General features: G+C 60.1%; 3 protein-coding genes across 3 annotated transcripts; 2 read left to right on the top strand and 1 right to left on the bottom strand.

Annotated features, from left to right (window-relative positions):
• The first annotated feature begins 62 nt into the window (after positions 1-62).
• On the top strand, positions 63-16,089 carry LOC104306687 (semaphorin-3B). Its single transcript, XM_054177700.1, is given in 23 exon segments — positions 63-446; positions 2,404-2,535; positions 2,786-2,860; positions 4,528-4,590; positions 4,837-4,933; positions 8,862-9,398; positions 10,679-10,885; positions 11,871-12,028; positions 12,112-12,174; positions 12,260-12,379; positions 12,460-12,553; positions 12,642-12,761; positions 13,069-13,214; positions 13,305-13,419; positions 13,509-13,578; positions 13,661-13,805; positions 13,907-14,126; positions 14,217-14,308; positions 14,486-14,527; positions 14,625-14,782; positions 14,894-14,949; positions 15,028-15,167; positions 15,251-16,089. Coding segments are annotated over 23 exon segments (3,675 nt in total). The 3' UTR covers positions 15,692-16,089.
• Positions 16,090-17,045: 956 nt separating this feature from the next.
• LOC104306686 (2'-5'-oligoadenylate synthase 1) lies at positions 17,046-19,130 on the bottom strand. Its single transcript, XM_009907676.2, has 6 exons — positions 18,914-19,130; positions 18,451-18,745; positions 18,196-18,371; positions 17,874-18,115; positions 17,656-17,788; positions 17,046-17,576 (listed from the first exon to the last, which is right to left on the bottom strand). Exons 1-6 carry the CDS (start codon positions 19,103-19,105, stop codon positions 17,046-17,048), a joined length of 1,569 nt encoding a protein of 522 aa, XP_009905978.2. The 5' UTR covers positions 19,106-19,130.
• Positions 19,131-22,429: 3,299 nt separating this feature from the next.
• Positions 22,430-26,218, top strand: IFRD2 (interferon related developmental regulator 2). Its single transcript, XM_054167061.1, has 12 exons — positions 22,430-22,511; positions 22,844-22,960; positions 23,086-23,170; positions 23,264-23,388; positions 23,472-23,629; positions 23,856-23,906; positions 24,215-24,384; positions 24,497-24,602; positions 24,847-24,984; positions 25,122-25,250; positions 25,325-25,420; positions 25,540-26,218. Exons 1-12 carry the CDS (start codon positions 22,484-22,486, stop codon positions 25,618-25,620), a joined length of 1,284 nt encoding a protein of 427 aa, XP_054023036.1. The 5' UTR covers positions 22,430-22,483; the 3' UTR covers positions 25,621-26,218.
• Positions 26,219-27,455: the final 1,237 nt, after the last annotated feature.

Below are 27,455 nucleotides of genomic sequence, written 5' to 3'. Positions count from 1 at the left end.
CGGCAGTGCCACGGCCGCAGCCAGCCAGCTGCTCCCGGTTCCCACCGGCTGAATCCCCGAGCATGGCGCTGGTGACGCCGGCACACCGCCCACGCAAGATGCTGCGGTCCCGTGACGTCCCGGGACATCTGCGCCATGGCTGGGGACGGCCCGGCCCTGCCCTGCTACCACGCTCACGGGTGGGAGAGGGGCGAAAGCCCCAGCACCAGAGTGCCCACAGCAGCCCCACGGCGGTACCGGCTGCCCCATGCCCGGCTCCGGACACCCACACGCCCCAGCTCTGCCCGTCCCATATCCGGGTTCTGGATGCTCCACGTCAGGCTCGGTCCCCGCCCACACCCCGCTGGCCCCGCCCCGGCTCAGCCCCTCCCCGGCCCAACAGGATGGGCCCCGATCGCCCTCTGACGGCGGCTGCGGGTAGGACAGGCCTCGTCTCCGCCCTGCCCGTACCCTGCCTGCATTCTGCCCGCACCTTGCCCGGGCCCTGCTTGTGTCCTCCTCGCTCCCACCTTGCATCTTGCCTGGCCCCACTGGGGCTTTCCCAGCACCCACCACTCCATCATGCTCATGCGTCCACAGAAGCCTTCTCTCCACACAGCTCATCCTACCATGGGGCAGCCTTGGCTTCTCTCAAGTACTCCCACAGGAACAGACTGCTCAGGGCAGTGATGGAGTCCCCATCCCTTCCTGTGTTTGAAAGCTGTGGAGATGTGGTGCTGAGGGACACGGTTTAGTGGTGACCTGGCAGTGCTGGGTTAACAGTTGGACTTGATGATCCTAAAGGTCTTTTCCAACTAAAACTTCTATGATTCTAAGGGTTGGGTGTGTCACCTGGGGGGGATCCCCCACACCCTGGGGTCCCCAGACAACCAAAAACTACCCATGGGGTTCAACGCTGCACAGTACCTTGTGGTATTCAGCACACCACAGCACAGCGAGGTACGCATCAGCACCCCGTCAGCTGTGGCACACTGTGATAAATGGAACGATAATTTGTGTCAGTTAGATGGTTTTTGATTAAAGCAAAAGCAGGAGCATGAATGATGAAACAAGGGATCAGACACTGGGAACTTACATATGTAACTAGAGTGAGATTCTTTTTAGGCCTTATTACAATCAGTTGTTTATGATTAATTTGACTTGTTTTAGTACAGAGTAAGATTTTAGGTTTTGTTATAACCTGTTGTTTATTAATTTTATTTGCTTTAATGTATGTATACTACTGCCCTAGTGAAAGGTGAGGAATTAACAGCTAACAGTTGGAGTATCATGAAATAATAAGTTGTTCAAGGATGAGAAAGGAAGAGATTGCCACAGAAGACGTGGACACAAGGGACAACTGTGAGAATTAACAGAACCTATGTGAAAACCCATCCCTGGGAAGGACGTTGGTTGTAACAGAGCTAAAAAGACACAATCACAAGGCCTTAGCACACCGGCTGTGCTGACTAGAGGATTACATCATTGAAAGACCACCAGAAGGGCAAACTAATTTAAATAAACCCACCTTTATATGCATATGTATTAAGGGTAGAATATTTAAAGGGTAGTTAGAAAGTCAGTAGTGTGCATTGAGCACCCAGCCGCTGTTCTGCATGTCTCTTATTGCTTTAAAATTGCTCCTTTCGAATTAAAACTATAACCAATCAACTTTAATTGGCTCGGTCATTTGTAACAACACCATGGCCTGCAGCTGCACAGGCATAAGTACATCTCCACAGCGGCACCGACATCCCAGTTTCTGGTCCCCCCAGCCCCTCTATTCCTGCACAGGGCACAGATCCTAGGAAGGTAGCTGGGGCCTGGCATAATGTGGTGGGTTGAAATTTCCCCCCAGCGTTAAACTACCGCACGCAACTCCCCAGCACAGACGGTGCTGGCAGACCCCATAGCCCCCAACTCCCACTGCAGAGCAATTGCCAACCCAGCCCATCTCCACAGGCAGAGGCTCCACGGCCTCTGGGGCAGCCATGCCAAGCACCTGGCCACTACCATACCAGGGGGAGGGGAAATCTTGCCTTCAAATGGAAAATATTCTGGTTGTTTTCTTTATTAAATCAGTGCCTATTGCTTCCTGTGCCGGCGGGCACCATGAAGCAGAGCCCGGCTCCCCCACCCTCGTGTCCTGCTGGTGGGCAGCTGGGCTCAGCCACAGCCTTTTGGAGGCTGGGGCAGGCGTGGGTGGTGTGTCAGCTTTCCCACTCCATGAATGGGCTTGTTCCTGTCCTAGCTCTGCTTACTGCCCTCTCCATTCCTCCCAGCAAGCGCTGAAGTCACTCCATCGTGCCTGGCCACAAGACAGACCTTTCTTCTCCCTTCTGCCCTGGATGTGTGGATCCTGCTGGGTACAGCCACCACATCCCTGGATCCTGGCATGCTGGGTTGGCGAAATGAGCCGTGAAGCTCCAACTGCCCTGGCCTGGCTGACAGCTTGTTACACATTTACCCTGCGTTAATGAGGCAGCACAGGCTGCTCGGCCTTCGGACCACAGAGATGCTTCACAGGCAGCTCTCCAGCTCCATTGCCCCAGTGGGGTGGGGCTGTGAGGGTCCCATGGGGTGAGTCCCCTGGGCATGAGCACCATGGCAGCAGCCACGACCCCATCATCCTCCTCCAGCCCCACTGGGGTTTGCAGGAGCACACGAAGCAGGGAATGACAGAAAGCGCCTTTGCCCTCACACCCCTCCAGGCAGAAGGACCAGGTCCTTGCGGATGTTGTGAGTCTCCACAGCTGCAATCAGGAACCCACGGCTCACCCACACCTCTCCTGCCTTCCCGATACAGGTGAAGGGAGTGGCGGCATCCAGGGAGCTCCGGGATCTGAAGGCACTGTCTCGGAGCAGCTGGCCGGGTCGCTGGGTACACAGGGAGGTCACGGAATACAGTTGTCTTTTGTTGGTGCTGGCCCTGAGAGCAGGGACCGGGGCTTTGCGTCCCCTCCCTCCACCCCCGCCGCCGGCGGGATTGGTGCCCAGCACCAGGGATTTGGGGTTTAAAGAGCAGGCGGCAGCCACAGCCCCAGTTCACCCACCAGAAGAGGAGGCAAGCAAGCTCCAGCAAAGCCCACGCACTGTAGCAGGTGAGACAGCGGCTCCAGGGCACTGGGCTGCCCACTGAAGGGGACTGTGGGGTTGGGGTGGGGTATGTGCTGTAGTGGGAGAGTTCTCCAGGGGGGGATGTCAGGTCCTTGGCTCCCCTCTGTGTGTGCTGAGTGCTGGTGGGCTCAGATATGGCCTGAGAGGGAAGTGAAGGCATCACCAGGCACATGCCGTGACCTTGTTCCCGTCACCCCACAGCTGAGTGGGGACTCCCAAGTCCGGTCCCAGCTGGGGTGATCAGGGCAAGCACTGATGCACTGGGCAATGCCCCTTCCTCTGGGGCTGGCTGAGGGAAAAGGAGGTTCACCTAGTGCTCTCCCATCTGCGACTTTCTGCACCATGCTCACCAGCTCAGCCCCAGCGGTGCTTGCCCTGGATGGCACCTGGGAGAGCTCTGAGTCATCTGGGGAAGAGAGGAACCCAATGCTGGGCACGAGGCTGGGCAGGAGCGGGAGCTGGGCCAGCAGACAAGGCTCTATTGTGCCGTGCTAGGGCCGCCTGCTCAGCCCTCAATAGCTGCATTATTCTCAGTGGTGGTCCCCCAGACTTCCCAGCCGCCACGGCTCTGCGGGAGCACCGTGGGAGGCAATCTGAAGTGGCTGTTGTCTTGGGGGGCCAGGGTGAGAGGAGGAGAGTGGGCAGAGCAGGGTGTCTGCTACTGCCTGGCTGGGTGCTGCTGGGTGCTGTGGCAGTAGGATGCTGCTCTTCAATGCCACCAGCTTTGGGGGGAAAATGCAACAGATAGGGAACAGACAGGCTGAGGGGGGGATCCAGGCACCCTTGTCCCCACTCCCCTGTCCTGGCCATCCTACCAGGCATTACCAATGCCAAGGTGAACAAAGCTGTGTGCTGCCCCAGGAGAGAGATGAGTGAGTGGGCAGCAGGTGACTGACCTGGGTGTGGACGTAGTCAGGCCAGCCAGAGCAAAATGAACGGTCCTGCATGCTTCCCAGCCAGACACACCCCAGCTAAAATTACCAACCCTGTGGCAGGGACACCAGCCTATTTTTAAAGCCCAGAGGCGCTGGATGCCACCAGTTGGTGTGGCACAGGGAAGGGCCAGAGGGGCTGGGGTAGGGAAGCAGGCAAGGAGACACTGTCAGCATCTCTCCTGCCTTTCCAGCAGGACACAGAAAGGGCCAGGCCTGCAGCAGAGAGCCTGTGTGCCGTGCCCTGTGTGCCATGGCTCCACTGAGACTCTCTCATGATGCAATGGTGGATAATTTAGCAGAAGTTAAGACCCCTTGTTTTCCAGTTAGTCCTCAGATATCAAAAGAGCTGAACTTAACTTCTTGAGTGATGCCCAGGTGGATCTTTAGCGTGACTAACTTAACGTTCTCGGGAACAGAATCAAGACTCCAACGGAGCCAAGTGCCAAACCTCTTTAACAGGCAGCAGGTATAAACGCCACGGGGGTCCGACCTGTAGGGAGCATGCGGCGCGATCACGCGAGCGGGGATGACGCGAACAGGGGTGGCGAGAGGGGGCCAGGTAGGTTGGCAGCTCTCCAGGGCGGTGATGATGGCTCTCTGGGGCAATGGCAGCTCTCAGGAGTCGCAATGGCAGTTCTCCAGGTGATGGCAGCTAGCAGAGACCCCCAGCAGCAGGTCTCCGCAGCTGTTAACAGGTTCTGAGATAGCTCAGCTCCCAGCTGCTATTCTCAGCAGTCCTCGACAGACTTCTCAGCACATCTTCCTCAGCAGTAGTCAATTCCCATAGCAGCTGATCCCCTTGCAGCTGATCCCCAGTCCGCCATACCATGACAGCTTTTATAGCTTCACGCTGCGGTTAAGTATAGCCACCCGCCCCGATTCGGCGGTGGAACGCTCGGCTGGTGCAGACTCCAAGGTCCTAAAGTCTCTCTGTCGACTCTGTCGCCAGAGCGTCTCCAGGGTCTCAAAGTCCCTTGGTCGACCCTGGGAGCCAAGGCCAGGCTCCCTGTGCTCCAAACAATTCTCCCAACAATGTGGAGCTACATCTATAATAATTTTTGGTGCCTTACAGGCTCCTGCCCATCTGGAATGGTTTTGAAGAGCTTCAAGCTCAGCACATAGGACACAGCCTATCTGCCTGCCCTGGAGCCTGGCTGCCAGTAGTAATGAGGATGAGGACAGAGTCACTCTAGGGCAGCAGGATGGGATCCTAGAAGCCCATAATCCCTCCCTTTCCCAAGCTGTTGTGCTTCCACAAAGGTTCACCATGCACCCCATGACTCAGTCCCACAGCAGAGACACCCAGTGATGATACCCAAGATGGGCTCAAGCGCTGGAATGGCCCCGGGACCCCATATCCCCTGAGTCGACCAGAGCAGGGTGGGGACAATTAAAAAAGGATTAGCTAGACTACACCAGCATGGTGCTGCCAGGAACTGGTACCTAATCCCGGCAGGAATGTGCTGGGGCCACGTGGCTCCCTGCTGTGGGGGTTTCCAGTGGCATGTTGTGATGGTGGAGTGGATGCAGGATTGGGGCAGTGTATCCACAGATGAAATATCTCCTGAGCTGGTGTCCCCAGGATATTGCCATCATGCCACACTACAAAGCTGCAGCTGGCTCAGGTGCATTTGTTTTCTGTCAGCCAAGCTCTCACAACAGCACACATGGCACTCCATGGGCTCCAGCCTGGCCTGGCGCATCATCCTCTTGCACCTGAGGCCTGATGGCAACCCATGGCCCAATAACGTGTGCCACATGGACATGTAGCCCCTTTCCTGTCTTGATGTACTGCCAAGCCAGGTGTTCTGGCAAGGAGACACCATCAAAGCATTGATAGGATCCTCAAGATGTTTAGGTCACAGCAGGGCTCACCTCACACCCTGGAAAAGCTGCAGGCTGCAGTGGGAAGCAAGGCTTGGTATGGGGATCTAACCTAACCAGGGATGGAGGAGCCACAGAGGCAGAGAGTGAAAGTTCCCATGCCGGGGGGGCTCCCAGAGGAAGCCTAAAGCTGAGAACTTTCTGGAGTGGCTAAGCCCAGGGAATTGCATCTCAAAGAGCGCATGCTCCAGCCACATGGGTGCAGGCTGGAGTGAAGATACCTCTCCTCTCTCTTCTTCCTCCTTTCCCTGCAACAAGCCAGCAGTGTCACTAGCAATGCTGACAAAGGCCATCCCACTGCAAAACTGTAGCTCTTGGGAAGCAGGGCCATCCCAAGCTCAGGTGGCATAGGGATGCTAAAGCACTGGTCAGCAAAGCACAGCTCACCTTGCTCCCCTGGGTTTTGGCCAGCCTCTGCCATGATGACTCCCCTAGGGTGGAGGGAGATTCCCTACCCCTCAGGGAGTTGGGCCACCCTGCAGGTCTCTGTGGCATCCCCAGGGCTATCTCAGTGAGGTACTGCTCCTGTTTGGGGTGCAGGATTTGTCCCCATCCCAGTGGGTAAGAGGTGTTCATCCTAGTCTGTCTCCCTCCGTGCTGGCTCTCCAGCAGCCACCAGTACCAGTTACCCATCCCACGGCACAGATACACCCATACAGGGCTAGCTCATCCACCAGCCCAGGAGGTGCAGGAGCCGTCAGCCGCTGCCTGCTGCCTCAGCACCCCCAGGAACTCTGTGTAGGCGGAGAGGAGCCGTTTCCTACCGCAAACACCGCCGGGGGCTCACACGATTCTGGCAGAGCTAGAATGCTCGCCAGATACGGAACCGCCGGGGGAGATTTGGCAGAGGAAGCACGGATCCACCGGCAGCAGGGAAGGGATCAAAGGAGTGAAGGTGCCAGCACCTGCTCGTGCCGTCGGCGGTGCCACCCTCACGCTGGTGGGGAGCCAGGCTCCCGGCACCTGGCTGTACCGCCCTCAGCAGGGCTAACAGAGAGCAGCATGGGCACGAGGGCGGGATGCTGGTGCCAATGCCCGTTCCAGATGGGGACAGCCACCATGTCAGCGCCCAGAGGCTACAGCGCTTGCCAGAAAACCCCCGGCGCCGCGGGAAGGGGTGGCCAGCAGGTGACGTGGCACATCCCTGCCGCTCCGATTTTCCGGGATGGAAGCCCGGCCTTTCTGACGCCTGATGGTTTCTCCAGGCAGAACTGCTGCCAGGGAGGTTCCCGCAGGGCTCTGGAGCTGGAGTGATGGTGACGCCACCCAGCCACCTCACCACACATGCCAGGAGTGGCACTAGGTGAAAAGATCCTAGCTGGGTGAAGAGAAACTGAGGCATAGTGCTGGCACAGCATAAGAAGGTGCCCACTATACAGGGTGGGGCACAACATCCCCACCCACCCTGTCCCAGCCTGCCATGTTAGGGGGGAATAGAGACACTATGCCCAATCCTGTGGGGGTCATTCAGCCCAAAGTCCTGCTGCAGCTCCTGAGCAAGGTCTTACGGCAGAGTAACCCATGCCATACCAGTGCCAGCAGCACCCCTTCCATCTACTCTGTCCTCTCTCTGTCCCCATCCCCTTTGCCACCTATGGCTCTGGGCTGTCACCTGGCACCATGGAATGACTGAGAAAGCATAAGTGGTGGTGCTGGGCTGGTGCCTGACACCATCCTTCTGTCACACCAGTGCAGCAGTACAGTAGAAAGGTTACCAGCAGTACAGTAGAAGGGTTACCAGCAGTAAGATGGAAAAGCATTGCCCAGGCACTCTGCCTGGCACAGCTTCTCCTGCCTGCTGTCATCCTGCCTGTGCCTGCCTGCACAGCTGCCACAGCCTGCTGAAGCCACTGCCTGCATGTGCCAGCTGTCTGCCTGCACCTGCACCTGACTTGCCTCCACCCACTACCAGGCTGTCAGCACCTGCTGCCAGCCTGTGCCTGCTGCCAGCTTCCTGCATCTGCTGCCAAGCCTTCCTGCACTCTCTGCCAGCCCACCTGTACCTGCTGCTGCCTGCACCTACTGCTACCTCCACCCTCCACCTCCCCACTCACACCAGATCCACCTTCCTGGACTCCTCCACCCATAGGGACAGCCAGGGGTGCAGGAAGGACAAGGAATGGGTAGCCCCCAGGGCCACCCGTGTCCCCCCCTGCCCCGAGCCCTGCCCACTGAGGCACGCGTGGCCGCGTTGCCGGCACCACTCAGCACTTGCTATTCTTGGCAGCGATGGCTGGAAAATGGGAAGCAGTAGAGGAATTTTGTTTGCTCCGGGCTGGGCCCAGGCCAGACATCTGGGCTGCAGCTGAGCGGGGCACAGAACCAGCCCCCTGCCGCCCCCACCAAGGCCCCCAGTGTCCCTGGCATGGCCCCAGCACACCACAGCACCCCACACCTAGGCAGGAAGCACCCAGGTGGCAGCTGCCTGCCCCAGGGCCGAAGCAGTCCTGCCATTGGTGTGCTGTGCCACTCATGTACTGTGGCATTCTTCGCTCTGCCCTACGGGCAGTGGGTGTCATCATGGGTGTCACTGTACACCACGTGGGTGGCAGTGTGTCCCAGGGGGCATGAGTGTGCTCCTGTGTGAGTGTGTGCTCCTGTGTGTGATTGCGTGCTCCTGTGTGAATGTGTGCTCCTGTGTGTGTGCTGTGTGTGTTTGTGCCCCTGTGTGCGTGTGCCTGTGTGCACTCTGTGCTTGCATGTGAGTCTGAGCGGGTGTGCTTGCACACGTGTGTGTGTGGGGGTGTTTGTGCATGGCTGTGTTCTCACACATGCCTGCTTGCACGTCTGTGAGTTTACACACGCATGTGAGTGTTCATGAAGGAGTTAGCACGCGTGTGTGTGGTTGCCTGGGTGCTTGCGCCCGCTCGCACGTGTGTGCATGTTTGTACACGAGCGTGTGTGCCCTCGCCTATGCGCACACATTCCTCCCCCTGCTAACCCCAGGCCGCGCCGGGCCGCGCCCCGCCCCGCCCCGCCGGGGCCGCCTCGCTCCTTCCCAGCGGACGCGGAGGGCGGGGCCGGGCCGCGCCGAGCCGAGTCGGGACCCAGGTGGGTGTCGTGGGTCGGGCAGGGTGCTGGAGTATGCCGGAGACGGGGGGCTCCCGGGTCGGAGACGGGGTGTCCCGGGTCGGGGGTCTCTGCGCTGCCGTCGGGGTCTGTCCGAGCTGGCACCGGGGGTGGGGGGGCGGGGTGGTGGTGCTGGCGGCACGGTCCGTCTCCCGGCTGACACCGAAGTGGCCGGGTTTGTCTGGGCTGGCACCAGGAGTACGGGCGCTGACTCCGTGCTGAGGCTGGCATCGGGGACCAGGGGTGATTGGCACCGCGGGTCTCAGGGGCTGGATTTGCAAGTGTTGACACCGGTAGTGTCCAGTGCTGCCCACCTGCTCCCCACGACCTGCCTCCCGCGCCACCATCGGGTCGGGGCAGACGGCGTTGGGAGTCCGTGCCCGGAGGTCTGCCCTGGGCCCTCATCAGGCGTTGGCAAGTCCCAGGCAGGCAGGAAGAACCCCCAGTGCCCCCGGCACGGCTGTGGCTGGCTGGCTGAAGGGGCTGGCAGACCCACACAGGTCACCTGCCTTGTCCCAGCATCTCTGGAAATGCTATTAGCATCTGTGGCCCTCTTGCCAAGTGACTGGGCAGCCCAGCCCCACAGCACCATGCCCGGCTGGGGCTCCTGCCTGCTGCCCACTGACAGCCCAGAACTCTCTCCTCACCCAGCCATCACCTCCAGTTGCCCCTGCCCGATGTAGCCCAGGGCATGCCCTGGCTGGCCATGCCAAGCAACAGGCAGATGTGCCCAGATCTCTGCCAGACACTGCCACACACATTTGCCCCCTGGCCTGGCAACCACCATGTCCCATCTCACCCCATGGCTGAGCTGGGTGTTGTAGCCTGGGGCAATTGCGCCGAACCCTGGTTCTGTGGCAGGGTTTTTGGTCATCAGTGGTGACCCAGCAAGGCCACGATGGCAGTGGCACAGGTGAAACCCATCATCTGCACCAGAAGCTGGTGACTGGTGTGGCCAGGCTTGTGCTCTGCACGCGGCATGGGGAGGTGCTGGCTGGCGTGCCCCAGCTGCCTGCAGCTGCCCGTGGTATGGCTGGCGGGCAAGGCAGGAAGCTGCATGTTGGCACAGTGCTCATGATAACCATCACCTCCTGCTCCCCAGGGAAAAGCATGCCAGTGCTGGAGCTGGTGGAGCTATTCTCACCCTGTAGTGGGTGCCTATGAGGATGGTGGACACACCAGTGTGGGCTCACCTATAGTCTTTGAACATCTGCCTGGCCAGAGCCGGCCCTGTCCCAAACCAAGCTCCTGTTCACATGATGATACTTGGAGGGCCAGGGGCCAAATCATGGGAGTGTTCAGGAGCCAGCTGCCTGCCCAGGGTTCCCTGTCTAGCTGACAGTACTCCAGCATGTGTTCTGTCCTTGTCCCTGTCCCCACAGGATAGTTCTCCACTTGCAGGCCGGAATGGGCACAGCCCAGTGACCTTCTAACAGCAGGGCTTGGGCAGGCATGGGGAAGGCCAGGAGCTAATCAGCTGGGCTGCCTCAGTTTCCCCACAGGCAGGAGCAAGAAGGGTTCTCCTAAAGCTCCTTATGGTTCAGGCTGGCTTAACTGGGGCTTAAAGTCCAGGAAGGGATGTGGCTGTCCCATGTTCCCCCCCAATCACTGGGTCGAGCCCAGTCTGGGGGGTGACCTTGTATTGTTCTGGGATTGCCCTACACTGATGCTCAGGGCTCTCTGTATCCCATCAGCAGTACCCATCCCCGGGAGAGATCATGGTCTGGGAGCTGTAACCCGAGCTGAGGTCTCTGTTCTCTGCCCCAGCCACCAAGCCGCCAGCCCGCCCCCAGCCATGAGTTGCACGCTGCTCCTGCTTCTAGTCCTACTCCTGCTGTGTGGCCCCGCCGCCGGCCAGCCCCCACCCACTGCCACCCCCCGCCTCAAGCTGGCCTTCCCTGGTGAGCATGGGACGCAAGCAGGGTGAGGGGATGGGGGGTCGGGCACGGGTACGCTGGTCCTTTGTCAGCACTCAGCATCATCCCTGGCGACCAGAGCATCCTGGAGGGCAGCAAGGCAGAAGAGGTGAGAAACACCATCACTGCTGCCTCACCAGCACTGTTGCTGCCCTTCCTGTAGGGTGATGGACATTGGCACGGGCTGCCAGGTTCCAATCTGCCAACCCTCCAGGGCCACCTGCCTGCCCTCAGGGCCATGCCTGCACTGAAGTGCACTCTTGACCCTGGCATGTGCTGGCTCAGGTGCCCATACCCCTGCAGTGCACCGTGGTGGCACTCCCTAACCACAGCTGCTGTGCCGTGGCACTGTGGGACACTGTACTGGCCGGGGAGCCAGTGCCATGACCTGGCTGCCTACTCTGTGGGCTCCAGCACGGCGCAGGGTCTTTGTCCAGCAGCAGGTCCCAGTGAGCGTTCTCCTCCCAGCCTGACAAAGGGCTGTTTGTTCCCGCCACGGTGGGATTAGTTCCGCAGGGCAGGGAATGGCTGCTTCTCCCCCATTGCCTGTTGCTAGGGTGGGTGGTGCAGGGTTGGGTGCTGAGAGACACAGGGATGGCTGCTGGGCTGGGTCAGAGTTGGGTGCTGGGGGGCACAGAGATGGGCGCTGGGCTGGGTCACAGTTGGGTGCTGGGTGGTGTGGGGATGAGTGCTGGGCCAGCATAGGGATAGGTGGTGGATGGCGTAGGAATGGGTGCTAGCTAGTTGAGGGATAGGTGCCAGACTGGTGTGAGGATGGGTGCTGGGCTGGCAGAGGGTTAATGAACCCAGTTAAGCGAGTAGGACAGGTTTGGGGGAGGGGTTGGCATGGCAGGGGAGTCATGGGCAGACCCAGGTCCCTGCGGGGCACCTCTGGGGCAGGAGAACACACAGAGACAGTGGCAGGTGCCGTGGCGGGGCCCAGCTGAACAGTGCTGCTGGCTCCTGGCAGAGCTGCGGGCTCGCCACGGGCTGCAGCTCTTCACGCTGGAGCGCTCATGCTGCTACGAGGCCCTGCTGCTGGACGAGGAGCGTGGCCGCCTCTTTGTCGGCGCCCAGAACCACCTGCTCTCCCTGGCCCTGGATGACATCAGTCAGCGGGACAGGAAGGTAACTGGGGAGGACACACCGGCTGGGTGGCCCGAGGCACTCCCCAGAGCTGTGAACATCCCTCTTTCCCTGACACCCTGCAGATCTACTGGCCAGCACCAGTCGAATGGAGGGAGGAGTGCAACTGGGCTGGCAAGGACATCACTGTGAGTTTCTGGGGATGCCTGGGGATGCCAGGGGGAGTGCCAAGGAGCCACTCTAATACCATCTTCCTATGCCCTCTGCCTCCAGGCTGAGTGCATGAATTTTGTGAAGATACTCCATGCCTACAACCGGACCCACCTGTACGCCTGCGGCACTGGTGCCTTCCATCCGGTCTGTGCCTTCGTGGAGGCTGGCCAGCATGCAGAGGTGAGGCCCATGCTGCCCCAGCATCACCATGGCCCCCACCTGCTGCCACCCACCCCCCCACCCATCCTTACCCCCTCCAGGAGCCCATCTTCAAGCTGGACCCTCAGCGCACTGAGGATGGCAAGGGGAAGAGCCCCTATGACCCCCAGCATGCAGCTGCTTCTGTCCTCATGGGTAAGGGAGAGCCAAACCTGGTGCTGGGGTGCAGTGTGGTGGGAGGTGCCAGGGGGTGCCCCATAACACTTCCCTCGGTGCCTGCCAGGAGAGGAGCTCTACTCCGGGGTGGCCACCGATCTGATGGGCCGTGACTTTACCATCTTCCGCAGCCTGGGCCAACGTCCCTCCATCCGCACTGAGCAGCACGACTCTCGCTGGCTCAACGGTCAGTGCCAGGGAGCAGGACGGCAATGGGGCTGCTGGCACCTCGGCACGGCATCTCTGCTCCCTGGAGATACTGGGGCAGTGAGTGCTCCAGGCTCAGCTACGCTCTGTCCTCCACTGCTTGTGCAGGGTGATTCGGGGGTGGTCTGTGCCTCTTGCAGACCTCTGGTGCCTGGTGGGGTCCCACTGTCACTCTGCTTCTGCCCTGCAGCTGGGCAGAGACAGATCTGTGCTCACTTGGGACCCCAGTGGGTGCCCAGGGAGCAGAGATAGCAGAGGCACTGGAGGAAGTACCCTTCTGCCCGCAGAGCCCAAGTTCGTGGCTGTTTTTTGGGTGCCAGAAAGCGAGGACCCTGATGATGACAAGATCTACTTCTTCTTCCGTGAGACGGCCGTGGAACGTCAGCAGGGCCTGGGCAAGACCACATTTGCCCGTATTGGCCAGATCTGCCGGGTAAGAGCATCCACAGGTGGGTGGACTGGGGTCCAGAGGTACCTGTGGGTGCCACCCACTGCTACTGACGTTGGTATCCTCTTTTGGCAGAATGACATGGGTGGGCAGCGCAGCCTGGTGAACAAGTGGACAACCTTCCTGAAGGCACGTCTCGTCTGTGCTGTGCCAGGACCTGATGGGGCAGACACCCACTTCAATGAGCTCCGTGAGTAGGGGGATAAGGATGCGCCCCCTAGGGTGGTCAGGTGTGGTCCTGGCACATTAGGGCAGTGCTGATGCCCTTCTGTCTTACAGGAGATGTCTTCCTGCTGCAGACAAAGGACAAGCGCAACCCCCTGGTCTATGCCATCTTCTCCACTTCCAGGTTGAGCCCCCTCCTTACTGCACCTCCCATGGCTGACAGTGCCACCCTTGTCCTTCACATCACCCTATCTCTCCCCCACCAGCTCTGTTTTCCAGGGCTCAGCTGTTTGTGTCTATACCATGGCCGACATTCGCCGAGCTTTCCTGGGCCCCTTCGCACACAAGGAAGGCCCCAACTATCAGTGGGTGTCATATCAGGGACGTGTGCCATACCCCCGCCCAGGCATGGTATGTGGCAGAGAGGTGTCCAAGCTGCCACCAGTAGGATGTTGGTATCTGGGGTGCGTGGGGAGTGAGACCCTTGCTGAGTCAGTGATGCCTCCCTGCAGTGCCCCAGCAAAACCTTTGGCACCTTTGGCTCCACCAAAGATTTCCCGGATGAGGTGATCCAGTTTGCCCGGCACCACCCACTGATGTACAACCCAGTGCTGCCCCACAGCCAGCGCCCCCTCTTCCTGCAAGCCTCCGTTCCCTACACTTTCACCCGCATTGCTGTGGACCGTGTCGCTGCTGCTGATGGCCACTACGACGTCCTCTTCATTGGCACAGGCACGTGGTGACCCCCAGGCCAGGGCAGGGGTGGATGGCTGGGGGGATGCTGGGGCTGGGACCTGCAGCCTCACTCCTCCCTACCCACAGACATTGGCACAGTGCTGAAGGTAGTCTCAATGGCCAAGGAGAGCTGGCACCACATGGAGCCACTGCTGCTGGAGGAGCTGCAGGTCTTCCAGGTGAGGGGAGGCACCCTGCACCACCCCAGTCAGAGCTCCCCAGCACCCCTGTGTGCTGCATGTACTCTGGACTACGCTGAGTGCTCCAGCTGCCAGGATGTGTGAGCTAGCAGCCTGGATGCCTGATGTCCCTCCACCCCCCCCAGCCCCTAACCCCTGCTCATACTCTGCCTGCAGGATGCCTCCCCTGTCACCAGCCTGCAGCTCTCTTCAAAGCGGGTAAGTGGGAATCCCAGGTGGGTCCCTGTGTTCCACCATGGCTTTACTGGGCCCCATGCCACAGCATAGGAGTGCTCAGGCCTGCTCTCCTCCACAGCATCAACTCTATGCTGGCTCAGCTACAGCACTGGCCCAGCTGTCCCTGCACCGCTGTGGTGCCTACGGCAAAGCCTGTGCTGAGTGCTGCCTGGCGCGGGACCCATACTGTGCCTGGGATGGCACCACCTGCACCCGTTATGTGCCTAACACTAAGAGGTAGGTGAGATGCCAAAGTATGATGCTGGGCCAGCCAGCTTGCCCTGAGGCCATGGTGAGGGGTACAAGCCCCGCTGCCCCAGCTCCTGCTCCTCTGCCACCTTCCTGCAGGCGTTTTCGTCGGCAAGACATCCGTAATGGTGACCCAAATACGCTCTGCTCAGAAGGTGAGCTGGGACCCAATTGGGGGCTGGGGGTTAGCCCTGCCAGGACAGAGGCTGATAGTTGGGCCATGTCTCCTCCAGATCCCCGTCGAGGCAGTGTGCCCCAGAAGCAGCTCTATGGGGTGGAGGGCAGCACCGCCTTCCTGGAGTGCATCCCCAAATCCCTTCAAGCCCGTGTCTTCTGGATGTACCAACGTAGCCCAGATGAGCCCCAGCAAGAGGTAGGCTTTCCCCAGCCAGGTACCACCAGTGGGACTATGCCATGCCATGCCAAGCTGACTGCTCATCCCCATGGGTGCCACAGGTGCAGATGGATGAGCGGGTGGTGCAGACAGAGCGGGGTATCCTCCTGCGCAGCGTGCAGCGTGCCGATGCCGGCCTCTACGTCTGCCATGCCACTGAGCATGGCTTCACCCAGCCCCTGCTGCAGCTCTCCCTGGAGGTGATCGGTGCTTGGCAGGTAGTGGGCATGGCACCCGCCGGAGACCCCCAGCTCACCGCCGGGCCTGCCAGCCGCAAAGTCTGGTACCGGGACTTCCTCCAGCTGGTGGAGCGCCCGCCGTTGGGGGCTGCAGACAGGGCCTGCCAGCGGCCCTGGAGCCGGGGAAGGTCCCTGCCACCTCCACGTGCCCAGGCCGGATCCCCCGGCCGCAGTTACGGCGAGGAGCCGCGCAAAGCTCGCCGCCGGCGCACCCACGAGGGGCCGCGGGCCGAGCGGAGACCCCGCAGCACATCCGCCTGGTGACCCCGGGGCCGGGCCCGGGCACCGGGCTCTGCCTAGGAGCGGAGCCGCGGGCAGGGGCGAAGTCCCTCACCAGCCTCGGCCAGCCCGCCGGCAGCACCGGAGCCGGCCGCAGACAGCAGTGGGGGACTGCGACTGTGGGGCCTGGGGGGCAGCCAGGCTGACACCCTTTCGAGGGGCTGCCGGCCGCCCTTGCCACCGGCTTCAGCAGCAGCAACTGCCGGTACCGCAGTCACCAAAATATTTATTAACGACTGTTACGGATGAATGTAAAGCTGCCCCGGCGAGGGAGCGGCGGGGCCGGGCCGGGCCTCCCCTGGGCATGACACCGTTGGGGACGTGGCAGCAGGGCCACCCTCAGGTCCTGGAGGCTACAGGCAGGACCCCGAAGGGACAGGACGGACACTTGGTGGGACATGGGGGGGCCTGGCAGGAGAAGGCCCGGGAGGGAGATGAGGGGGGCACAGAGATGGTATCCAGCGCTCCGGACAGAGCAGCGGCGCGGGGGGCTTGTACTAATTGAGCACAATAAAGCAGGCGATTCAGGCTGTGGTCTGCGTCTGCCCCTGCATCCCGAGAGCACTGCTGCATCTGGCTCCCTGCACTTTCGTTTCTGGAAAACAGAAACCGAAACTCCCCAGTGGCAACCTTCCAGTGGCAACCTCCGGGGACGGGAGGTGATCTCGGCGTCTGCTACCTGCAGCATCACCAGACCTCCCACCGACAATGGCACCGGCCACATCCCATTGCCTGGGGTGAAATCCTACCACCAGCCATGACCCAGTGCTGGCTGCACCTCAGCCCGGATACTTGAGCCTCCTGCATGGGCACAGGCAGGCACTGATGCAAGTAGGGCACCCCCAGCCCACGGGTTGACATTCCAGTGGTGTGGCACCACCTCCTGCCAGCTGGGCTTCCAGGGGGGACCCTGGGCAGGAGCCAGATGAGGACAGGAGCTGGGGGGAGGCAAAACACTGGGGCCACTCTTAAATTCCCATCGGTGATGAGGGTCATGATTTGGGAAGGTTTAAAGGCTGCTGCAGGCAGGAGCAGGAAGAGGGGAGGCAGAAGATAGAACCATTTTGTTCCTGAGGTCAAGATGGCATGGGGTTGGCACTCCAGACCCCCACCAGGCACCCCAGGCTCTGGCACCACCACTGCTCTGCACCCATGTGTCCCTGTACCATCCTAGCAGCCAGTGGCACTGAAGAACCCACTCATCCCAAGGGATTCTACCCACCACCATCCCCCAATACCACTCAGCACCATCTCCAGCTTAGCAAGCTCCACAGAGATCTACCAAGGCATTTATTTCCAGCATGACAGTGTGGGTGCAGGGGTGATGCTGGGGCAATGCTCAGGAGCATGAGCAGGCAGGCAACTGAGAGTGCTGGGGGTCTGCACCCCCCCGAAGCCGCAGGAGCATGTAGATGGTGCTCCTGTTCTGGACACCACAGTGCGCCAGCGTGTGCCGATCCTCCAGCTCCCTGGAGCCGTACGTCAGGCGCTGCTGCTCAGCAGGAGGCCCCTGCCGAGCGTGGATCTGCTCCTTCAGCTGACGGACAGTGTCAGTGGGCTGCACCCTGTACGTGGTGGTCCGGTTCTTGTCATCCTTCACAAAGACCTCCATCACCTGGGGCTCAGTGTGCAGCAGCATCAGTGTGGTGTTGTAGAAGATGCTGTAGGTGGCCAGGGTCTTATCATCCTGGAGGATAGGGGTGCTCCTGCCTTCTTCCTGCTTTGCCAGACGCTGGCTATACGGGGAGATGCCCAATGTCTGCTCGATCTCCTCCTTCAGCTGCCAGACAGTGGTGCTTGGGCTGACGGTTGTTGTCATGACAGTATTGCCTGTCAGCTGCTTCACCTCAACTATCACAGGCCGGGCTGGCTGTGGGGACAGAAGAACCAGTACACAAAGCTGGTAGGAACAGCAGGGCTGTGGTGCCTGCTGGCACAAGCAGCCTTACCTGCACATCCCAGGGCTGGATGTCTTTGAGACAGGGCAGCAAAAGGTGGCGGGTTGCCTCCTGCGCCAGCAGGTCCCAATCCTTGCCTTGGCCCAGGATCCCCGTGGGGTCAGCAGGATCCAGGATGATGGGGCTGCAAACAGAGGGTGGACATTGCCATCAGCCCCAGGCAGTACCACAGGGTGGGTGGCATGGGTCCCATCAGGCAAGGTCCTCACCAGGGACTACGCATCAAACGTTTTATGTGGTCACCAATCTGTCTGTGCTGGAGTGAGTAGTATTTCTCCCAGTAAATGCACATCTCCTGGTGCCGGCGCAGCAGCTCCAGCACCGTACGGAAGCCCTGAGCCATGTTGAAGGAATGACTGGAGCTCGTACCCTTCTCCCAAGCATAGATGGTCAGTAGTTCCAGGGCATACTTTGGAGGCAGGTCTGCATCAGGGTACTGTGGCTTCAGCATCTGGGGTGAAAACAGACAGATAAGAGAACTGACCAAGGTGAGTTCTTGGTGGGCGTCAAGGAAGCCAGACAGCCTCTCACCTCCTTGTACCAGTACTTGACCAGGCGCAGGAGGTTCTTCATCTTAGCAGGGTGTGGCTTCACAAACATCTTCTGCAGCTCAGTGAAGCAAGGGGAGAACTCCCCAGGGCCACTGCTGGCATTCAGAAGCCTCACATACACCTCTGGATTTGGTGGGTCAGTCTTGCTCACCTGCCCTACGGGGTGAGAAAGAGAGTGAGAGCTATCCCAGTGCTGATGCCACAGCTCAGCCCAGCACCAGCCCACAGCTCTTACCCAAGGCGTCATAGGCAGGCAGGACATCCACCTCGATGGACTCTGAATTTTTCTTGGAGTGGAGAGTGAGGCTGAGGGAGCGTGGCATACTGTCAGGACCCTTGTACCGGGGCTCACTGATGTGCACTGTGAAAGTCAAGCTCTCCCTGCAGGCGTGCAGCCTCTCCTTGATCGAATCCAGGATACGCTTTCTCTCCTGCTTCTGATGCTGGTAGCTGGAGAAGCAGCTGAGGAAGAGCACCACGTCGGCATCAGATTTGTTTTTCAGGGCTGTGCCCTTGCCTGCCGAGCCACCCTGCAGAGAGATACCCTGCCTGCTCAGCACCACTGCCCCTCGGCACAGGGGCTGCCTGTCACCAGAGCTGCTGGGGGAAAATGAGGCAGGACAAAAGCTAGAGCAACAGGACAGAGGTAAGAATGACAGCAGGGGTGCTGGCTGACCCCCACATCAGGTAGTGCTCACCTTGACAGTCTTGTAGACACGGATGTTTTCGAAGCAGTCCTCCTTCAAGAAGTCACAGATCTGCTTCACTGTCTCCTTCACTTGGTTGCAGAACTCCGTGCTGGGCTGCAGCTCCTCCATGATCCAGCAGTCCAGCTTGCTGGGGGCCACCGACCAAAGCCCATTCATGGATGTCATCTGTCCCACATTCATCCTGCCAGCTGTAGTTGCTCCGTATTCTGACCTCCTACCCGCGCTCTGCCCGCTCCTGTCAGCTTTTAAACTCCCCGTGTCACCGCCCCCATGGCGTCATCGCCGGGAAGTTAAGGTGGCCCTGGCCCCAAAGTTTCGCATCTCCCCAGCCCCCGTTCCCCAGGGCGCTCCTGCCCACGGTCTACGCTGGGTGCCTAGCTGGCAGGACGTGGTGTCCCATCACGGGGACCCGGCGCTAGGCCCTGTCTGGGGGCTGGAGTTGCCCTGCCTGCAGCATCGCCTGAGGGATCAAGTGTCCGGGCTGCGGGGCGGCCAGCGCTGGGACACGGCTTGTGCTGGGGACACAGTTTCATCCCAGGCAATGGGATGTGGCCGGTACCAGCGTCAGCGAGATCCCTGGTGTCACCACAACCATGGAATATGGCCAGTGACACCAGAGGCCCTAGTGCCACCCCAGGAAATGCGACGGAGCTAGTGCGGGGGTCACCAGAAGTCCTGGAATCACTTTAGGGAATGAGATGTAGCCAGTGCCGGTGCCACCTGGAGTCCTGGTGTCATCGCAGGCAACGAGACACGGCTAGTGGCAGTATTATGGGAGCTCCTGATGCCGCCCCGACAGTGGCACACGGTCAGTGTCAGCATCACCGGAGCCCCTGGTGCTCCCCCACCCGGCAGAGGGGGCGGCAGGCGGTAGGGACAGGCTGCTGCTGACCGCGCTGCCTTAAACTGCACCTGCGGCGGAGCCGGGAAACCGGAGTTTCTGTTTCTGCTCCACTTTCGATTTCTGCTGCCAGCTGCTGAAACGAAAGTCCAAAGGTCTCCCCACACCCTGTCCCTCCCGTCGCCCCCCCGGCGCTGTGGGGGCCGTGGGCAGAAGAAGGGATATGGGCAAGAATATGGACGAGGATTGTGACATGCCAGAGTTGTAAACAGCGACAGGACAGGGACAGGGATTTGGACAGGGACATGGGCAGGCAGGAGCGACAACATGCCCAGAACAGGGATATGGACAATGTTATGGGCAGGGACAGCGACTGGCAAAATCTGGGACAGAAGCAGGTATTTATGTAGGAATGAAGCAGGGATACAGGCAGAGACAGGGACAAGAACAGAAGCAGAGATACAGCCATGAGCAGGAGTGGGACAGGAGCAAGACTATGGGCAAGTATGCAGAGAGGGGCAGGGATAGCTGTAGCAAGCATATTCACTTGCTCTGTCTGGCACTAGGAGCATGGCTGGGATACCAAGAACAACTCATCCTTTATGTGCAACCAAATGTGGTTTGACATGCACCTCACACCCTTCAAGCACTGTAGAACAGCAGAGTTTGACCAATCCTTAAGTATCCCATTTCCACCTGACTGCAAAGCCACTGCAACTCTATAGTGTCATCATCCTTCCATCCTTGTCCAGGTGTCCCTGGTGTCAGTCTTGCTACAGGCACTTATCTGTTAGGCCAGACAATAAAACAGCCTCAGGGAGGTGTTGGAGGGGCTGGGTGCTGTGGTGCCTTATCTCAGAGTCCTTTATGGTGGGACAGGCCTCCTCATAACAAGCTGTCTTGTAGTCATGCCTACTGACCTGTAACTATGCAGTATACAATGTAATAAATAAATAAATAAAACATATATATGTAAAGAATCAGAAGTTGGAAGGGAACCTGAAGAATAATCTGATCCAACCTTTCTTGGGAAAAATACTTTAAATAAGAAGGCCCAGCACCCTCTCCAACCAGATCATAGAAGTGTCCAGTGCTGGAGCCTCCACCACTTCCCTGGGGAGGTTATTCCAGTGGCTGATTGTCTTTGATGTGACAAGTTTTCCTCTTCTATCCAACTGGAATCTCCACAGGAGTAGCTTGTACCCATTACCACTCATCTTTTCCATGTGAGTCCTTGTCATCTTCTTTGTAGCCATCCTTTAAGTACTTAAGTTCAGACTCACAGAATCACAGAATGTTTGGGGCTAGAAGGGACCTCAAGAGATCATCCAGTCCAACCGCCCCTGCCAAAGCAGGATCACCTATACCAGGTCCCACAGGAACTCATCCAGGTGGGTCTTGAATATCTCCAGAGAGGGAGACTCCACAACCCCCCATGGCAGCCTGTTCCAGTGCTCTGTCACCTTGACAGTGGAATAATTCTTCCTCCTGTTTCCATGGAACTTCCTCTGCCTCAACTTCCCCCCATTGCCCCTTGTCCTGCCACTGGGCATTGCCAAGCAGAGCCTGGCTCCATCCTCTTGGCACTCAACCTTTATGTATTTATAAACATTAATGAGGTCACCTCTTAGTCTCCTCTTCTCCAAGCTGAAGAGCCCCAGCTCCTTCAGTCTCTCCTCATAAGGAAGATGTTCCACTCCCTTTATCATTTTCATGGCTCTGCGCTGGACTCACTCAAGCAGTTCCCTGTCCTGCCTGAACTGAGGGGCACGGCACTGGACACAACATTCCAGATGTGGCCTCACCAGGGCAGAGTAGAGAGGGAAGAGAACCTCTCTCAACCTACTGACCACACCTCTTCTAATACAACCCAGGATACCTTTGGCCTTCTTGGCCACAAGAGCATGTTGCTGGCTCATGGTCAACCTTTCATCCACTAAGACCCCCAGGTCCTTTTCCCCTTCACTGCTCTCTAGCAGGTCAGTCCCAAACCTATCATGGTCCATGGGGTTGCTCTTTCCCAGGTGCAAGACTCTACACTTGTCCCTGTTGAACTTCATTCAATTTCTCCCTGCCCAGCTCTCAGCCTGTCCAAGTCCTGCTGAATGGCAGCACAACCTCCTGTGCATCAGCCACTCCACCCAGTTTGGTGCCACCAGCAAACTTGCTGACAGTGCCCTCGGTGCCCTCATCCAGGTCGTTGATGAATATGTTCAACAGCACTGGTCCCAGTACTGACCCCTGAGAGACTCCACTAGATACAGGCCTCCAACCAGACTCTGTCCCATTGACCACAACTCCCTGACTACTTCCCTTCAACCAGTTCATACAATTTCATATTATAAAGGCTAATTGGGACCACAGTTAGAGAGTTTCCTAATGAGATGCGTGGAGGGACAAAGACACAGACAGGGCAGGGCCAGGGATACAGGAAGCGGCAGAGGATACGGGCAGAGAGGCAGGTACAGGGCGAAAGTGCGGGCCGCGGCCAGGGGCAGGGCCACGGCCACGGCCCTGCGGCCAGGGGCAGGGCCACGGCCAGGGGCAGGGCCACAAGCAAGCGCCCGGCTCTGTGAGGGGCGCCCCCGCGCGGGGAGCTCCCCTACATGCTGGCGGGCGATCCCAGGGGGCCACGCGGCGGGGCGGCACGGTGGGCAGGGCCAGAGGCGGGGCCTCACGCCTGGGGAGGAGGGGCGTGGGGTCCGCGCGCGCTGGCCATGCCGCGCTCCCGCCGAGCCGCGCGCCGTGAGTGGGGTCCTGGGCGCGGTGCAGGGCGGGAAGGCGGCGGAGCGGGATGTGGGGGCGGCGGGGTCGTGTGAGCCGTCGAGTCGGGTCGAGCCGCCTTGGCCTGATCTGCCCTGGCCTGGCCTGCCCTGGCCTGCCATGCCCTGGCCTGGCCTGGCCTGCCCTGCCCTCCCCTCCCCTCCCGTCCCGGCAGCGGAGCATAGGGGTCCACAGAGGCCCCGTGAGCCGCACAGGTCCCACGACCCACACGTGTCTCAGGCGTCTGCCTCTGTGGCTTCCGCGGTGCGGTCAGGCCCTGGGTGACAGGCGTCTGTCTCCAATTCCCCCTGCAGGTGGCCTCGGCAGCGCCCGAGCTCGCTCTCCCGCCAGCGAGGAGGAGGCTGGCAGCGAGGTGCTGAGCCACTGCAGCAGCGCCAGTGAGGGGACCAGCCCCGCCGATGAGGGCGCAGGTGAGCCCCAGGGCAACCCTCTTTGTGCCCCTCGGTGGGTAGCAATGCTGCTGCCGTGTCCCCCACCCGTGGGCCTCCTGCCTTTGCACCCAAGCACCTCCCTGACGTGGGTGCCGCCTCGGCAGGGAGTGAGGCGGCGACTGAGCAAGGCCAGGAGGAGGAGGCAGAGGACAGGCTGAAGGAGCACATGGACAACCTCCTGGACAAGAGGTGTGGAGCAGCTGGCATCCTCTGTGGGCAAGGGGCAGGGACATGCCCGGTCCCGGGCCAACCCACCCCATAACCTCCCGCGGTCTCCCGTAGCACCAGGATGCGGCAGGCGGCACTGCAGAGCCTGCGCCTGGCCTTCTCCTCCAGAATCCTCTCCGAGTTCCTGCTGGAGCGTCGCCTCATGCTCACCGACTCCCTCGAGAAGTGTCTCAAGAAAGGTGTGGGTGCGGGCAGGCACCGGGGCTGGGGGTGGTGGGGCTGGTGATCAGTGTCTGAGTGGGATGTCTTGTGCTGCTCACAGGTAAAGGGGAGGAACAGGCACTGGCAGGCACCGTCCTCACCCTCCTCTGCCTCCAGGTGGGTTCCGGCCCGGAGGGGGAAGAGTTGTTTCACAGCCTGAAGCCCCTACTCATCAGTGTCCTGACAGACAGCACAGCCAGCCCTGGTGCCCGGCAGAGTGTAAGGCCTGGCCCATTTTCTCCTGCACGCAGGGGTACCTCAGCAGTGGGGAGAGCCCAGGCAGTGCCTTTTGGGGCTCCTGCAGTCATGGCAGTGTGACAGGATTGGGTGCCATGGGGAGCAGTGGGGTGAAGCAGGGGCACTCCAGCCCTGCTTCCACCTGGTTGGACACTAGATCTGGCCCATCACTGCCTCCTGACTGCCTTTTCCCTACATCTCTCACCAGTGTGCCATGGCTCTGGGCATGTGTTGCTACATTGCTGCTGCTGACCTCGAGGTAACTGTGCCTGGATGTTGTTCATGCCCTTGTTGTAGGGCACCCAGGGGGCTGTCATACCACCTGCCCTCAGCCCATGGTGCCAAGACACAAGTGACAGCTCAGACCCCTTCTCTGGGCAGCATGGGGCTGAACTGGGAGGGAAGTCCACCTTGCAGAGCTGGGATGTCCTGGGTGAAGGAGGCTCTTCTGCCCCAAGGAGCTCCTGGTGCCCCTGGGCAGAATGGATCCCCTTCACTTCCAGTGTGTGGCTTCATTGTGGTGTCTTCCTAGCAGCTGTTGTCTGACAGGTGGGTTTTCCCCTCTAGGACCTGATCTTATGCCTGTCCTGCTTGGAGGGCATCTTCAGCCCCCCCAGCATGGGCGAAGAGGCCTCAGCAACCACTCAGCATGGCCCTCTGCACTGCAGTGCACTCCAGTCATGGTCCCTGCTCCTCACCATTTGCCCCCCCTCCCACATCAAGAGTATTTTGGACAAGTGAGTGGGGTATTGTGGGGTGCAGGGGCTGGTGTGAAGCTGATGGCTGTGGAGGAGGGAGCCCCTGGTGGTGCCCAGCCCCTCTGACTGCCTTCCTGCTTTCCTGTCTCAGTTGCTGGCTGAAACTGTCCCCACTGCTGTCCAGCAGCAGTGTCACGCTGCGCATCCTGGCTGGGGAAACCATTGCGCTGATCTTTGAGCTGGCCCAAGACTTGGAGGTATGCTGGGGTGCTGCAGTGGCAGGAGGCAGGTGGGCAGGCAGCAGAGACCTACTGGCACTAGCATCCTGTCTGTGCCCCGGCTGAGTTGGCACTGACAGCATTGGGGTGCTCCAGGCAGGCATCACCAGCAGGTGCCCAGGCAGAGGAGCTGGACCCAGTGATCCTGCAGCCCTGTCGTGGTGGTGGTGGTGGGCAGTGCCTGGAGCTGTGTCCCCTCCAAATCACCCTGCTTATTTATCAGGAAGACTCGTACTACCAAGATACAGAGTTCCTGTGTGCCCAGCTCAAGATCCTGGCTACTGAGAGCAACAAGTACCGAGCCAAGACAGACCGACGGAAGCAGCACTCCATCTTCCGGGACATCCTGCGCTTCATTGAGGTACTGGAGCCTGGCAGCGCGCTACCTGGCTGAGCCCCTGGCTGTGCAGCCACTGCTCAGCGATTCCCATGTGCTGCATGCTGGGGGACTCACGGGATGGGTGCTTGGGTTATGGCTGATGCCCCTCTCCCACTCAGAACGGGGAGTACCAGGAGGAGACCGTCCGATTTGGCCTGGAGTGCATATACCTGGACAGCTGGGCACGTCAGCGGACTTACCAGGCCTTTAAAGAGGTGCTGGGTGCTGGCATCTGCCATCACCTCCAGGTAAGGGCCAGGCAGCTGTGCTTGGAGGTGCTGGGCCAGTGCTGGCAGGTGCTAACGTGCCCCTGCTTCCCCAGAACAATGACCTGCTACGGGAGATCTTCGGCCTTGGACCACCCTTGGTGCTGGACGCAGCCACTGTGAAAACCAGCAAGGTCTCCCGCTTTGAGAAGGTGAGTGGCCCCTCCCAGGTTCATGCCTGCAGCCCCCTCCCATGCTGGTGTGGGCTGCAGCCTGAGTGTGTTGGGGAGGTGAGAAGATGGGACCTGCTAACCCATCTGTTCTCTCCCAGCACCTCTACAACTCGGCTGCCTTCAAAGCCCGCACAAAAGCCCGGAGCCGGGTGCGGGACAAGCGGGCAGACGTGCTGTGACGGGCAGAGGGAGACGGAGCCCCCAGCCCACCTGGACTGCAGACCCAGCACTGTGAGGGGCAGGTGCCCCCAGCCCTCGGGCTTTTATTCATGTACAGCAGAGTATTTAATGCCTGGAGCTGCCCCACCAGGGGCTGCCCCCTCTTTTATTTTTTTAACCAAAAAAAGAAGGATAAAAGAAGAGCAGGGGAGCAGGTGGTGGCATGCTGCTGTGTGCCTGCTCTGCACCTGGGTGGCGTGGAGGGAGCGGGGTCTCGCAGGGCTCCTGCAACCCCTTCAGAGGCAGGGCTTGTGTACCCTCTTCGCAGCCCTGGAGGGACACCAGAGTGGCCTGGCACATCCTGAAGGGCTGGGTGGGAGGGCAGAGCCATACAGGGCTGTGGGGCATCTGGCCCTGGTGCCTGTGCCTGTAGCAGGAGTGCTCTTCCAGCTCTCCACCCTACCACACTGTGCACAACCCCTGCCTCTGCAGCCAGCCTGGCACTCAGGGGTAGTGGCAGAGTGGTGCGGGGTGGCAGGTGCTGCCTGCCCTGCCAGCTGCCTGCGCTGAGCCCTTTTTCAGCCAAATGCTTTATATGAAATCGTTGTCTTGTGGGGAAATTAAGGGAGGGTGGCACAGCAGGTGAGTCCCAGTGCTGCCTGTGCAGCCTCAGGGGGCTGCTGCCCAGGTGGGCATGGGGCCATGCCAGCTGGGAGTGCCTGCCACCCTGGGAATGTATCTGTGGTGGTGATTTTCTAAGACTTTGATTAAAAGGCTAATTGGAGGGTGCCTTCTGCCTTGTGGCAGGGTTGTCACTGGGGTAGGTGCCCATCCTTGTAGCTCTGTCCCTTTCTCTTGTAGCCTGGGGTGGATGCCAGGATTGCCACCACCTGCACCCTGTGGGGCGATGCTGCCAGGTCTGAGCGGGATGAGGGGGTGGTAGGGCTGACTGCTCCCCCACTCCTGCCCTTCAGTGTCCCTTCCCATGGTGGCCCTGTGGCGGGGCTGGGAACAGCTCAGCGGTGCCCACCGGGCTCAGTGCTGGCATTGATGCGAGCCCAGAGCTGCCTGCTGGCTGCCCGCAGCTGGTGCACGGCGTCTTCCTGGCTCTCCAGCCACTGGGCCAGTGCCCTCACCGACTGGCTCTGTAGGACTGCAGGGACAGGACAGAGATATGCTGGGGATGGGCAGCCTGGTCCTCCCCCAGACCCCAGCCCTCCCTCCTCTGCCCAGTGCCACATACCACTCAGGTAGACAGCCAGCGTGGCCAGGATGAGGCTTGTCAGGGCCAGGAGCCCCAGCAGGGCCAGGAGCAGGGGGTGGCTGGGGCCCAGGCAGGGGCAGGGGCTGGCAGCAGGGACGGGGCGCAGGGTGGGCAGGAACACCGAGGGGCTGGGGGGCATGGGGCGAGATGGAGGCCGATGCAGGCTGCTGGAGGCAGCTGGGCCATTGCCTGTGGGCAGGGGAAAGAAGAGGTCAGAGCCTGGCCCATGGCATGTCCAGGGCTAGCATGGGCCCCCCACACCCTGTTCTCACCTTCTGCACCCTTGTGCCCAGCCAAGGCCCAGTGCAGGTCACTGATGGACTCCACCGGGCGCAGGCTAATGGCTCCCGGGTCGCTGCCATCGGGGTCCCCAGGCTCTGCTGGCATGGTGCCCTCAGCCCTTCCCATGCTGTCTGCCAAGAGTGGAGGCAGAGGGTGAGTGTGGACCCTGCCCCAGGCACCCCTGTGGGTATTAGACCCCATCCCAGAGGTGACCCCCACTTTGACACAAGCCTGGTGCTATGTTTGGGCCGGCAGCCAGTGCCAGTGTTGCCTTGGCACAAGGCTGCAGTTGCAGGTGAATAAGTGCTG

Source organism: Dryobates pubescens, chromosome 1, assembly GCF_014839835.1.
Source record: "Dryobates pubescens isolate bDryPub1 chromosome 1, bDryPub1.pri, whole genome shotgun sequence".
Classification (NCBI taxonomy): Eukaryota; Metazoa; Chordata; class Aves; order Piciformes; family Picidae; genus Dryobates; species Dryobates pubescens.
The sequence above is the reverse complement of the archived record's forward strand: the minus strand, read 5'-3'. Positions and strand labels throughout refer to the sequence as shown.